General features: G+C 44.3%; 1 protein-coding gene across 2 annotated transcripts in view; it reads left to right on the forward strand.

The window, feature by feature from the left end:
• The window catches only part of LOC126358559 (serine/threonine-protein kinase fused), a 171092-nt gene that overhangs the window by 83064 nt on the left and 72885 nt on the right, over positions 1 to 15143 (forward strand). For both annotated transcript variants that reach the window (XM_050007560.1, XM_050007559.1), the window contains exon 4: positions 957 to 1136. In XM_050007560.1, the coding sequence (XP_049863517.1) occupies positions 957 to 1136 (180 nt within the window). The remainder of the gene's footprint in view (positions 1 to 956; positions 1137 to 15143) is intronic.

Consider the following 15143-nt stretch of genomic DNA (forward strand, 5'->3'; position numbering starts at 1 on the left):
ACAGATGCATTCAAACTATCATTCTTCCAGTGCCCCATATGTGTATGGTGTTGGAAGAAACTCTAATAACTGGTACAGTGGGATATACCCTCTACTGTGCACTTCATGGTAGACTTCAGAGTTAGATGTAGGTAACTGTAATTACCCAATTCTCCTCACCAGTTACTTTTTTGGATTGTTTTTCTTCTTCACTCACAATAATTATTCTTGTCCACATGTGTCAATTGAGACAATTTTCCTCTTCTCTGTCTTGTTTTAAACTTGAGAACACATCAAATGACTTCATAAGTTGTCCTCAATAATGTGGTATAATATCGCAAACTACATGCTTGAATTCATTATTTGTAGATAACTTTTTTGCTGCATAAACAAAGCTTATCCACTGTATGCAACACCACCACTTTCCTTTAAGGGTTCCATTGTCTTCATTCAGAGGACTTCTTTGATAAGGTATCTTAGTTTGTATCTTCTGGCTACATATAAATAGAAAAGAAAATTGTATGCGTAAGCATACTGCTTTTCAGTTTACAGTAGTAGCAACTGTAAAAACTCTACATGAAGAAGTATAATTGAATGTCAAACAGCCAAAAAATATAATTCACCAAAAGTATTGTTATTGGGCCAAATATTAGCTCTCACTTATTTTAAATTCTTGAAAATTCTGAAATTAAATTTGAATATGGTAGGACATATGACATACTGATTATCTAGTCATCAACAAACACTTCCATTTGCTTTTGTATTCTGCTACTCCCCTTTCTTCAAATTGTGGTTTGGGCTTTTATATTTTGGGATTGCAGTAATTAATGACAAGATTTTTTAAAACTTTAACATGGAGTAAAACTCTGTGGATTAATATCACATCTTGTACTCAGATTCCTGCCAGCTGTTTAATTAATGTCCACAGTTTGCATGGAAGATAGCATGTATAGATGTAGAATTTTTTGATGTTTAAGGGATCTGAAGCCACAAAACATCCTGATTGAAGGGAATGGTACCGCAAAATTGTGTGACTTCGGATTTGCAAGAAGTATGAGTGCCGGAACACATGTGCTTACCTCTATTAAAGGAACGCCCCTTTACATGGCACCAGAACTCATTGAGGAAAGTCCATATGACCACAATGCTGATCTTTGGTAAGCTTATATTTTAAATATCTTATAGTCAATGGAAAGTTGTTTATAAATTTTTCCTCATGAAAGAGTTCTTTAAATTGTAATAAACACTCTCACGTTGATCCTCTATAAGACTTATCCTGAAATGTAATAAGCTGTACCAATTGATTTAACATTATATTTTCAGAAAATGTCTAATGCATTTCAAAGTTACTGATCATTCCAAATAAAGATTCTGAACTGTTGTTTTATAGTATATTAGTTATTTTCTCTCTTTTCTTGTGTGTTGCAATTGTGCACAGAATATATGTTAAACTTTTGTTAAGGAATGAAAACTCGGCTGGTATACGCACATTACAAAAAGTATGTGGAAATTCTGTGATAGTAAAGAAATGATATTAAATACTCTCAAATTCCCATTTTTCAGATATTCAGGAAAATGCAGATTGCTCTCTGGAAATTTGTCTGCTGTACATAAAAATAGAAATTCTCAAGCTTCACTTAGAGAAACAGAGGAAATTAGAGAGGGAAAATTGTATGTTACTTTTTAGTAATAGGAAAGAAAGGTAAAGTCCTGTGGGAGAGCAAAATCTGTCATTCCCCTATGGGTCTGGGGACTAGAATAAGCCCAAGGTATTCCTGCCTGTCGTAAGAGGTGACTAAAAGGAGTTTCACATGTTTCGGCCTTTATGTGATGGTCCCCTGTAGGGTTTGATCTCTGTTCTTCAAAATTTTCCCGAAGAGCGAGTCAATTGGGGAAGGGCGCCTTACATGGTGCATCATGTCCATTGTGCATTGAGATCTGTAGCCCGCTTTCTCGTTGTCACATTGCAGTCCCACCCATTCACCATCTCTTGGGCAAAGACACCTTCCTGGGTGCGTTTTCCACCATACACTATGCAGTGTCGCTTTCTGCGTTGGTGATGACCATGGACTTCTTAGCACCTGATATCCAGCACGGTAGCCAGTCCGTTGTATTGGGGCCGCAATGTACCCTGTTAGTTGTAGCCTCCTGACCACACAGGGATCGCTCTGCTGATACCTGCACCATTAACTCCCTACGTATGCCAAGGGATAGATTCCCACCCCTCTGGGGCATCGGGACTCCCTGCAATGGCCATCCTGCCAGGTGGCCTTTGCTGCGGCTGGGTGGCGCATTTGGGGAGAAGTGGATGGCATCAGGGTGGATGACACGTGATGATGCTTAGTCCATCATCTCTTGCTGGTGGTGAAACACCAGCGGTCTCTAAGCATTCACGAGCCCAATTCAATGCACAGAAATACGACCCCAAATATATTTTGTCCACTGGGGTCTGAGGGATAATCAGTTTGCCACCGGTGCCTTCACCTTGGCCTTTGAGGATGATACATTGCCTGAGAAGCTCAAGGTGATGGTCTAACGCTGTGATGTAAAGCCCTATATTCCTCCCCCCATGCAGTATTTTAAGTACTGGACGTTCAGCCATATTTCTCCATGCTGTACTTCCACCATCACATGTCAAGACTGTGGACGCCCATCACATCCCAATATTCCATGTTCCCTGCCTCCCATCTGTGTCAACTGCAGAGAGTACCATTCGCCTTGCTCATCAGACTGTGGGATCATCCAGAAAGAAAGGAAAATCATAGAGTACAAGACCGTAGACTGACTGACCTACACTGAAGCTAAGAGAAAATTTGAACGCCTGCATCCTGTGCGTATGACATTGTCTTACACTGCCTCTGCAACAGTTCTGGCACCATCAGCTCCCCAACCCAAGTCACGAAGACTACACCTGCGCCCTTGATAGTGGGGGGCATTTCCCTCCCTGTTGCTCCTGCACCACCTACTTTGGGAGCAATACCCCCTCCTCCCCCCCCCCAAGCGCCCCCCCCCCCCACCACCACCAACCATCGGGGATGTCCGTCCCCACTTCTAAGTCATAGAAGCGTAATTCTTCTTCGGCTTCTCTCACTAGGAAGAGGTCCCTTGGGTTACTAATTTCCCAGATTTCAGCTAATGGGAAAGACAACACTCGCTAGTGGCTGAAGAGCCCAAAAGCAGCTGGTCGCAGGGCTTCATGCTCATCCTCCGTCCCCTAGACTGAGCCAGTGAAGTCCTCCCAGCCAGGGAAACCCAAGGAGCGATGAGAGAACTCCAAAAATAAAACCCTTCAGACAAAGGAAATTGTGGTGACACCCACACAACTGCTACCTACAAACTCTGTGTCTGAGGATGGAGTGAAGATTTTGGTGTCTGCTGTGTACCTAGATCTCCCCAGACCCTCAGACACAATGGATATAGACTGATGAGGCAATAAGTCAGTGGCAGTAAGTGACCCTGAGGCGTAAACTGCCTCATGGAATGTTCCATGCCTTCCCAGTCTCATGGTGTCATCCTCCAGTGGAATTGCAGCAGTTTTTTCCACCGCCTGGCTGAGCTACCGCAGCTGTTAAGCTTTACACCTGCTATCTGCATTGCCCTTCAGGGAACCTGGTTCCCGGAAACGCGGACCCCTGACCTCCGCAGCTATAAGGGATATTACAGGAACCATAGCAACTATAATCGAGTGTCAGGTAGAGCTTGCGTTTATGTCCTAAACTCAGTCTGTAGTGAACCTGTGCCCCTTTAAACCCCTCTTGAAGCTGTGGATGTCAGAATAAGGATGACACAGAAAGTAACTGTCTGCAATGTCTATCTTCCTCCAGATGGTACAGTACCATTGACTGTATTAGCTGCACTGATTGATCAACTCCCTAAACCTTTCCTACTTTTGGGAGATTTTAATGCCCATAATCCCTTGTGGGGTGGCACCATGCTTACTGGCTGAGGCAGAGATCTCGAAACTTTACTGTCTCAGTTCGACCTCTGTGTCTTGAACACTGGGGCCACCACACATTTCAGTGCGGCTCATGGTAGTCACTCGGCCATTGATTTATCAAATTTCAGTCCAGGACTTCTCCCATCTATCCACTGCAGAGCACATAATGATCTGTGTGGTAGTGACCACTTCCCCATCATCCTGTCACTGCCCCAACATCAGGCCCACAGATGCCTGCCCAGATGGGCTTTAAACAAGGTGGAATGGGAAACTTTCACTTCTGCTGTCACTGTTGAATCTCCCCCACACGGTAAAATTGATGTGATGGTTGAGCAGGTGACTACAACAATTGTTTCTCTGGCAGAAAACGCTATCCCTCGCTCTTTAGGTTCTTCGAGGTGTAAGGCAGTCCTTTGGTGGTCAGCGGAAGTCGCTGAAGCAATTAATGAGCGTTGGCGAGCTCTACAGCGGCATAACTGGCACCCTTCCCTGGAGAACCTCTTAGCCTTTAAACAGCTCCATGCCCGCGTTCACCAACTTATCAAACTACGGAAGCAGGAGTGTTGGGAGAGATACATCTTGACCATTGGGTGCCATATGTCACCTTCCCAAGTCTGGGTAAAGATAAAAAGCGTTTTTGGATACCAGGCCCCAACAGGTGTCCCCAGTGTTACCATAAATGGCTTGTTATCTACCGACGTAAACACAATTGCTGAGCACTTTGTTCGAGCCTCTGCGTTGGAGAACTACCCCGCAGCCTATCGCACACTCGAACGGTGGCTGGAAGGGAACGTCCTCTCATTCACTACATGCCCCAGTGAATTCTAAAACGCCCCATTTGCAGAGTTGGAGCTCCTCAGTGCCCTTGCACCTTGTGCCGACACAGCTCCTGGGCCTGATCAGATCCACAGCCAGATGATTAAACATCTCTCATCTTACTACAAGTGACATCTCCTCATCATCCTCAACTGGATCTGGTGCGATGTTATTTTTCCATCGCAATGGTGGGAGAGCACCAACATTCCACTGCTCAAACTCGGTAAAAACCCGCTTGATGTGGAAAGCTATTGGCCCATCAGCCTCACCAACGATCTTTGTAAGCTGCTGGAACGTATGGTAGGTCGGCAATTGGGTTGGGTCCCGGAGTCACGTGGCTTGCTGGCTCCATGTCAAGGCATCTTCCGACAGAGTTGCTCTACAACTGATAATCTTGTGTTCATCGAGTGTGGCATCCGAACAGCGTTTTCCAGGTGGCAACACCTGGTTGCAGTCTTTTTTTACTTACATAAAGCATACGATATGACGTGGTGACATCATATGCTTGCCACAATGTATGAATGGGGTCTCTTGGGGCCCACTCCTGATTTTTATCCAAAACTTCCTGTTTCTCCGTTCTCTCCATGTCCAAGTTAGTACCTCCCATAGTCCCATCCATACCCAGGAGAATGGAGACCTGCAGGGCTCTGTATTTAGTGTCTCTCTATTTTTAGTGGTCATTAATGGTCTAGCAGCAGCTGTCGGGCCCTCTGTCTCACCTTCTCTGTATGCAGACGACGTCTGCATTTTGTACTGCTGCTCCAGTACTGGTGTTGCTGAGCGGTGGCCACAGGGAACCATCCGCAAGGCACAGTCATGGGCTCTAGCCCACAGCTTCCAGTTTTCAGCCACAAAGTCATGTGTCATGCACTTCTGTCGGCATCGTACCGTTCATCTGGAACCAGCACTTTACCTTAATGATGATCCGCTCCCTGTAGTGGAGACATATCGATTCCTATGACTGGATTTTGACTCTCGATTGACTTGGCTCCCTCATATTTGTCAGCTTAAGCAGAATTGTTGCCTGAGAAACACCAATTGGGGTACAGATCGCTCTATGCTGCTGCGGTGCTGCAGAGCCCTTCACCAATACTGAATTGACTATGGGAGTGTGGTTTATGGTTTGGCAGCACCTTCAGCATTGCATTTACTTGACCTTTTGCACTACTGCAGGGTTCGACTAGCAACAGGAGCTTTTAGGACGAGTTCAGTGACCAACGTACTGTTGGAGGCTGGCATCCCTGCATTGCAAATAAGACGTGCGCAACTGCTCGCCAGTTACGCAGCACACATTTGTAGTTCCCCTGAACATCCGAATTACTGTCTCCTTTTCCCGCCCGTGGCAGCCCATCTCCTGCATCGGTGGCCCTCCAGGTCAGAACCAACGATTACGGTTCGCGTGCGGTCCCTTCTCTCCAAACTGGAGTCCTTCCATTTACCACCTCTACTTGCGGTCCGTTCATGTATGCCTCCATGGTGTACGCCCCAGCCGCAGCTTCGTCTGGACTTTTTACATGGCCCTAAGGACTCCATTAACTCTGTGGCTCTCTGCTGTCATTTCCTCTTGATTCTTGACATGTTCCGGGGCTCTGAAGTGGTTTACACTGACAGCTCGATGGCTGATGGTCGCGTTGGCTTTGCCTACGTTCACGGCGACCATATTGAACAGCATTCCTTACCCAATGGCTGCAGTATTTTCACTGCAGAGCTGGTGGTCATTTCTCGTGCACTTCAGTATCTCCGTTCATGCCCTGGGGAGTCTTTTCTTTTATGTACTGACTCCGTGAGCAGCCTGAAAACTATTGATCAGTGCTAATCTCAACATCCTTTGGTAGTGTCCATCCAGGAGTCCAACTATGCCCTGGAACAGTCCAGTCATTCAGTGGTGTTCACGTCAGAATACAAGGAAATGAACTTGCTGACAGGCTGGCCAAACAGACTACAAGGCAACCACTTCTGGAGATGGGCATCCCCGCAAGTGACCTGCATTCATTATTATGCCGCAAGGTTTTTCAGCTTTGGGAGACAAAATGGCAAAATCTCAGTATGCACAACAAACTGCGAGCCATAAGGGGACCATGAATGTGTGGAAGTCCTCGATGAGGGCATCTCGCAGGGACTCCATGGTTCTCTGCAGGCTCTGCATTGGCCATGCATGGGCAACCCATGGCTACCTCCTGCGCTGCGAAGACTCACCTCAGTGTTGGTGGGGCGCCCGGTTGACAGTGGCCCGTATTCTTTTGCTATGTCCTTCTTTGGCTGCCCTGTGACTTCATCTTCAGTTGCCGGACTCATTATCATTGATTTTACTTCACGACGCCTCATCGGCTGATTTGGTTTTACATTTCATCCATGAGGGTGGATTTTATCATTCGATCTGAGTTTTAGCACCTGTCCTTTGTCCCTCTGTGTCCTCCACCCTAGTGCTTTTAGGATGAAGGTTTTAATGTGTTCCAGGGCGGCTGGATTTTCCTTTTTATTTTCATGGTCGGTCAGCGACTGTAATCTGCTTCCTTGTTTTACTCTCTTCTAACTATTTCTTCCATCTCTCTGTTGTTCTCTTGTCCTCTTTTACTCCTTTTAGTGCTTGTTGCCTTTCCTTCATTCTTGTGGTCTTTCCTTTCTTTCCGTTTTGTGTTATATGTCTCGTCTATTTTATTTTGACACTTGTGGCTTTGTTTTATTAGGAACAAGGGACCGATGACTTGGTAGTTTGGTCCCTTTCCCCCTCTTTTGAACTAACCAACCAACCAATCCATCACATTGAGTGGGAGGTTGCAGTGGAAGTCACTTCAGAGTTTTTGACTTAGGAAGCACCGAAACCATCATCTGACAAGTCACATTTTTTTAAGGTCATATGCAGTATACACTACTGACAGACATTGGTTACACAAACACAACCCTTAAAAGAGAGCAAAAAACCTTTGCATTAATCAGAAGTATTCTTTTGGTGTGTACAGTTTTGTTACTAGCTGAGTACTAAAATCCCTTCACCATTCATAAGCTCCCCCTCTCCTTCTTAGCTATTTCTGACATTAGCTAATGATTAGTGTATCAAGCCTTTTTTTCTGACTGACTTAACCATGTAATCTGTACTAGAATTAAAATAAACAAGTCAGCTGTAATTGCAGAAATATCTCCCTCCTTCCAGTTCCAGACACAAGAAACAAATGTGTAAAATTAGCTTAGAATAGAATGCGTTTTGGTTTACCAAATATGTCAGCTGCCTCTCAATTTATCTTCTGTAAGACTTACATTCAGAAAATACTATATATGACTTCAAAGAACTAATCATACTAAATTACTCCAAAGCCAGTAGTGCTGAGATGGCTAAACTGGTAACTATCCTGGTTTGAATCTTGTTCCAGCATATAGTTTTAACCTATCATTTATAATCAGTAGTTCATGGTATTTACCTTAAAGTCTGGCCATCCAGATGCATGTTGTCAATGTATGCCCCATGTAATTTATGGCTGTCACCCTAATATGTCTGTTAGACAGGTTATGCCGTATACTTGATAATAGCTGCAGAGTCTAAACTGTGCAGTAGTGAAAAATACAAAATAAAGTGCTATTGTAATCCAAGTGATGACAGCCAGTGTGGCAGATTATTTCCATTCCAAAAAGTTTATTTTTGCTGTGGACCCGTGGTTGGCAGCTAAAATATTATGTCCAAATTTTAGTTCCCAATGGATCCACAGCTGAAATGAACCATTGAATTAGACACACCTACCCAGTAGCAAGTAGTTCCTCCTTTTATTCTAGTATCAGTTGATACAATGTGACGTGGACTCTACAAGTCAACAGTATTGGTGCCCATTCTCATCCATAACCATTCAACCACCAGTGACAACTCATGAAGATTTTACTCCTTTGAGGATCACTTCACTTAAGCTCTGTAGAAGGAAAATTAATATTTATTCTCATGAGTAAGTGTTATGTATTCCTATATTTTAGAAGTAAAGATGACCTTTCACTGAAAAGCAGAAGTGTTGAGTCGTCAGCAGGCTCTCACAAAAAAGAAAGAAAACTTGCTAGTTGGAATCAATCTTTTCTCGGGCTGGAGTGCGCACGCACACGCACGTACACACACACACACACACACACACACACACACACACACACACACACACACACACACACACTGCCAACTGAATGCACAGTGCAAGGATTGCAGCTTGGCAGGTAGATTTGGTTGCAGTGGGATGGGATGAGATGGGTAGAGCCAGAGAGAAACAGGAGACAGAAAGAGGTGTTGGGGTGGGGTAGCTAGAGGCTCAGAGGTAGACAGCTAGTTTGCTGGCTAGAAATGTGAGAGGGAGAGCTGGCAGGTGCACAGGCTAAGCACGTGATGCATGGTTGTTGGATCCAGTTGGCAGCAGTGCACAATGAAGGTGAAATGCAGATGCAAATTGGGAGGGAGTGATCGGACAGAAAAAGGAGAAACTTTTTTGTTGAGGGTGTGGGGACAGTGTCACATTGGAGATTGAGGCCCGAAGGGTTATAGGAGCAAAGGATGTGCAACAATAACTCCCATTTATAGAGTGGTGGAGGGAAGGATCCAGAGGGTCCAGATTGTGAAGCACTCGCTGAAATTGAGCATGTTGTGCCACCAGGGGTCAGCTTTGTTCTTGGCCACAGTTTGGTGGTTGCCAAATATTCTGATGGACAGCTGGTTGTTTGTCATAATCCCCCCCCCCCGCCCCCCCACCCCACCAAAAAAAAGAGAGAGAGAGAGAGAGACAGACAGAAACACCACGTGCATCAGTTGCAGCAGAGTTGGCACATGAAATGGCCCTGCCTCTGATGGGTTAAAATAATCCCCCCAACAGCATTGGAAAGGGTGTGCTGGGTGAGTGGATTGGGCAGCTTGTGCACCTGTGTCTTCCACAGGGATAGGATCACTGTGGGAAGAGGTTGGAAGTGAGAATGGTATAAAAGAAGACTAGGATGTTGCGTAGGTTGGGTAGGTGACAACACCACTTTAGAAGGGGGGATGTATCTCATTTCATGGTATCATGATATAATAATCCTTAGCAAAGGATGTATCTAGATGTCCCAGTCCAGGATGGTATTGGGTGCTAAGGGAGGTATGCCATTGTGGCTGATTCTTTGGTGTCATGGGATGATTAGGGTTATGTGAAGATATGGCAGGGTATATTTGTTTGCAGACTATGTTTGGAGAGTATTGCCTGCCTGTGAGGCCCTTGTGAGTCCTTCAGCATATTGAGCAAGTGAGTTCCTGTGACTATTGTCACAACAGATATGCTGTTCATGGGTGGTCACACTATATGGGGGTATTTCTTGGTATGGGCAGGATGACAGCTGCCAAAATTCATATACTGCTGGTGGTTAGCAGGTTTAATATGAACAGAGCTGTGGATTGAGCTATCAGTTAGGTGGTTAGCAGGTTTAATATGAACAGAGCTGTGGATTGAGCTATCAGTTAGGTGGAGTTGAATGACCAGGAAGGTGGCACATTGAATTAAGGAGGACCAGGTAGATTTGATGGAAGAGAAGGTATTGAGGTTGTGAAGGAAAGAGCATAGGCCAACTTGGCTCTGAGTCCATAATGGGTTTGGGGTTTTGAAAGGTTAGGAAGGTTTCCTCTGGGTGGTCCATGCAACGTTGGCACTGGAAGGTGCCCTGCGGGTGCCCATAGCTGTGTTTTGAGTTTTTATATACCTTCCCCTCTAAGGAGAAGTAGTTGTGTGTCAGGTTGTAGTTGGTAAGGTGTATGAAGAATGAGGTAATGGGTGTGAAGTCTGAAGAATGTTGAGAGAGGTAGTGTTCAGCAGCAGTAAGATGGGCTTGTTGGAGTGTGGTGTGTACGACGGTGACATCAGCAGTGACAAGTAGGAATCGAGGAGATGGGATGGTGGAGAGTCAGTGATTAAATGATTGGTATCTTTGTTGACCAACACCTCTGACCAATTGCCCGAAACCTAGCTTCTTACGTCCTCCACTGACTCTTGTATCATCCCCACCTCTTTACCTCCTGGATCCATACTCATCACTGTTGATGCCACCTCCCTATACACGAACATCTCTCATGCCTATCACCTTGCCACTATCGGATACCCTGGCCAGGTTGGGGATTTTTCTCTGCCTGGGGACTGGGTATTTGTGTTGTCATCATCATCATCATCATCATCATCATCATCATCATCATTCATGACCGTGGCTAATTTGGATTGTGTGAAAATTGGACTGTGTGAGAATTGGGACTTTGTACAGGCACAGATGACCACACTGTAGAGCACCCCCAAACCAAACATCATCATCCTCACTCTCAAATACTACCTCTTTCAATGTCCTCAGACTCAAAATATGCTACCACATTCCTTGCACAACTTACCAACTATATCAGTATGATGCTTCAGCTGCCAGAAGCTGCAATCAGGTGTGTGTGTGTGTGTGTGTGTGTGTGTGTGTGTGTGTGTGTGTGTGTGTGTGTGTGTGTGTGTGTGTGTGTGTGAAAGCATATATTGTGACAGTCTATTCACTGTACCTATCTGCGACTCAGCATCTGTGCTATATGATGAGTAGCAACTTCCCTCTTCATAATATTGTTACATTCCATCCTGGATTTGCCAACTATATCCTGACACACACACACCACCACATCCTTTGGGGGGAAGGATGGAGAAGGATTATAAACAAATCCACAGTACAGCCATGGCTTCACATGTGACATGCTCCTGTGCCAACCTTTTTATGAGTCATCCATGTGGTCTACAATAAATACAGGCCTAAGCACATATCTGTGTGAGGTCAGCAATGTAATGTTAACAGCCAGCCAACACAAACACATGCTCTGTCAAAGATTTCGTGAAACTTCTTTGACCAAACTATTTCACTGGAGCTATTACATGATCATAAGATTTTTCCTCATAGCTGTTTGGAAACAGATAGCAAACAGTTAACAATAGCTTATGGTGGTGGTGAGCGTTTTGCTGGAAAAGAGAGGAATGGAAACAATTGTGGGTGAAACCATGAATAGCAAGTGGAGAAGCTCAAAGTGTTTACCAGAATTGGCTTTGTGAGCTACAGCATGAGAACATAAAGAACAAACGTTTCAATTTTCTCTCTTGAACATAGTCCCTCATATTTTCATACGCAATACTCACTTAAGAAACGCCGTTTCTATTCATCATAATCGATGTTTTTGGAAAGCCTGCAACTGCGTCATTCTCATTCACGATTTAAATAATAAAACACTGCACTAGTCACATATTTTTTTGTGTTTAACATTATGCTTTTTGAGAATTTATTCTCATTATCAAAAAGAAATAATCACTTAAGTATTTTATGTGGTGTTTGAATGTGCCTCTCTCACCCTGCAGTTATGTTATTATAGTCAACTGCAATCAGACAGATTTCTTATGGGCAAGTTTCCAAACCATACCTATGTAAACATTTGTACTTGATCTTGATAATAAATTTTCACAAAGCATTGTGCATATCATGAAAAAATATGCAACTGCTGCAGTGTTACATTCTTTAAATCATGAGTGCTATTTCTACTAAAGATGATCTCACGGCTAATTTAAGATTTTTAGTCACAGTCAAAAGTTATTCCAGCTTTCACTACATTACTCAAATCTCACAGTGGACCGTTTTACTTGTTATTCCAGAAACATGAACTAATATATAAATCACCCAATGAGGCATTTATGAAGGCTATGTTAGGTTATTTGGAGTACTTATAAACACATTTATTGCACTTATGTGTACTATGGACACACTTGACCCACACATCGATCCCTTCCACAGCCTTTATTTTTATATGTAAGCTTAACGTCATCCACAGTAAAGAAAATTTAAATGCAGCTGATTGCTGCAGCTATTTATTTGTAGGAGTGCAACTGCTTATTACAGTTTTCATAGTCAGCATGCTCTGTTGTTTGAAGAATTTCATATTTTCATACTTTCCAACAATCACTGTGGTGGTAACCACGCACCAAATATACTTTGGCATATTATAGCTTATATGCAATAAAGCAAGTGAAGTGACATGTAACCAATGGCATCACTCCAACTTTTATCAAAAAATTTTACAAAAAATGCCCCTACTACACTATCAAAGATTTGATGAAAGGGCTTTGGCACAGACATAAATATGTCTATAGGCTTTGATAAGTATTTACATACACTACATTGCTGATGTCACACAGCCATGCACTTAGGTCTGTATATATTTTAGGCCCCAGTCATCTAGAAGAAACCTCCTTAGTCTCCCAAAACCCAAACCCCTTGTCTGGTTCAGGTTCAGGTTCATCGTTGATATCATCATGATCTGTACTTTGGGCCAAGACACCCTGTCCTCATTCCCTCACAACCTCAACACCTTCTCTTCCATCGACTCTACCTGGTCCTCCTGAATTCAATGTGCCACCTTCCTGGCCATTCAACTACACCTGACTGATAGCTCCATCCACAGCTCTGTTCATATTAAACCCACTAACCACCAACAGTACATGAATTTTGGTAGCTGTCATTCCCTCCACACCAAGCAGCCCCTCCCATACAGCCTGGCCTGGTCATCTGTGGACAGCATATCTACAGTGACAAGAACTCTCTTGCCTAGCACGCTAAACATCTCAAGAAGGCTTTCACAGACAGGTCCTACATGCGAGACCTAGTCCACAAACATATTTCCTGTGCCATATCTTCACACTTCCCTAATCCACCCACCACCCCCAAGAATCATCCACAAAAGAGCACCCCCCTCATCTTCCAGTTCCACCCTAGACTGGAACAACTGAACAATAACCTGTACCAGAGAACTGATTATCTATCATCATTCCGTGAAATGAGGGACATCCTTCTTAAGATCCCTCACCCCCATCCCCTGCTTAAGTGGTGCTGTGTCACCAACTCGATCTCCAAAACAATCTAGTCCATCTCCATGCCACTCTCACTTCCAACCCCTTGCCACAGCAATCGTAATGCTGTTGAAGGCTCGGGTGAAAGACCTGTCCTATCGACCCACCCAGCACTTCCTCCTCCAGTCCTGTCACACATGCTTATCCTTCCTAGAATAGCATTGACCAAGCTGATTAAAAGCAGCAAATCATTTTATTTTCCTCAAGCCATGGAATTAAATTTAACAACAGTGATGCTATTCTAGTAAAAAAAAAGTAACCGTTTGTGTGAGAAATTAATAACTAGCCCTCCACCCAAATTTAACCATGCTGGGCTTGTCAAATACCTGCCCTCCTTCTCCCAATCACTGCAATGAAAAAACTTCTTTGCCACCAATCCCTCCAACCAAATTTCAACATTCTGTACCACTCTTTGTTCATACCACTATCCAGTTGTGATCCTCCCACTCCCACCTAACCTCACTCTGGTCACCTTCTGGGAATTCCTTACCTCGTATTTGACCTCATCATCCTTCCCTGCGTCCCTTCTTCAGAACATCAACCTTTCAGCAGAAGAAAGAATAGCCATACACAACCTCAAAATAAATCCTGACCTACCCATCCTACCTGCAGAGAAAGGTTCCACCACCTGTAATTAAGAATTGCAGTGACTACCTGACACAATGTCTATACCAGTTATTTGATTTCCTCCACCTAGAAACTCTGCAAGAGTGATCCCATGCCAGAAGTCCACCACAGTCTGCAATCCCTGCTTAAAGCCTTAGGCCCTTCCCAGCACCTGTCCGCTGAATCCATTTCCGCCCTCACCAATATGACACTCTACACACCCAACTTCTACAAGCTCCACAAAGCCAACAAACCTGGATGCCTCATTGTAGCAGTTTATTGTGCACCCACTGAAAGAATTCCATCCCTCATTGAATATCACCTCCAACCAATTGCCCATAATTCAGCCTCCCACATTAAAGATACCAATCACTTCCTTCACCAACTGTCTACCACCCCGGCCCCTTTGTCTCCTGGATCCCTACTCGTCACTGTTGATACCAGCTCCCTGCACACCAACATCCCTCATGCCCTCGGTTATACTGCTGTTGGGCACTACTTTTCCCGACTTTCTTCAGACCCCAGACCCACTACCTCATTCCTCATACATGTTACTAACTATATCCTAATTCAGAAATACGTCTCCTTTGAAGGGAAGGTATAAAAATGAATCTGCGGTACAGCCATGGACACCCTCTTATGCCGGTCATTTATGAGCCATCTAGAGACCTTCCTAGTCTCCCAAAGTGCCAAACCCCTAGTCTGGTTCAGGTTTATTGATGATATCTTCATGATCTGGACTCATGGCCAAGGCACCATATTTTCATCCCTTCACAATCTCAGCACCTTCCCTCCCATCCACTTCACATAGTCCTTCTCAACCCAGCATACCACCTTCCTAGATATTGACCTCCTCCTCTCTCATGGCTCCATCTGCACCTCTTCTACATTAAAACCCACCAATAGTGCCTGCATTT

This window comes from Schistocerca gregaria, chromosome 1 (assembly GCF_023897955.1).
Source record: "Schistocerca gregaria isolate iqSchGreg1 chromosome 1, iqSchGreg1.2, whole genome shotgun sequence".
Classification (NCBI taxonomy): Eukaryota; Metazoa; Arthropoda; class Insecta; order Orthoptera; family Acrididae; genus Schistocerca; species Schistocerca gregaria.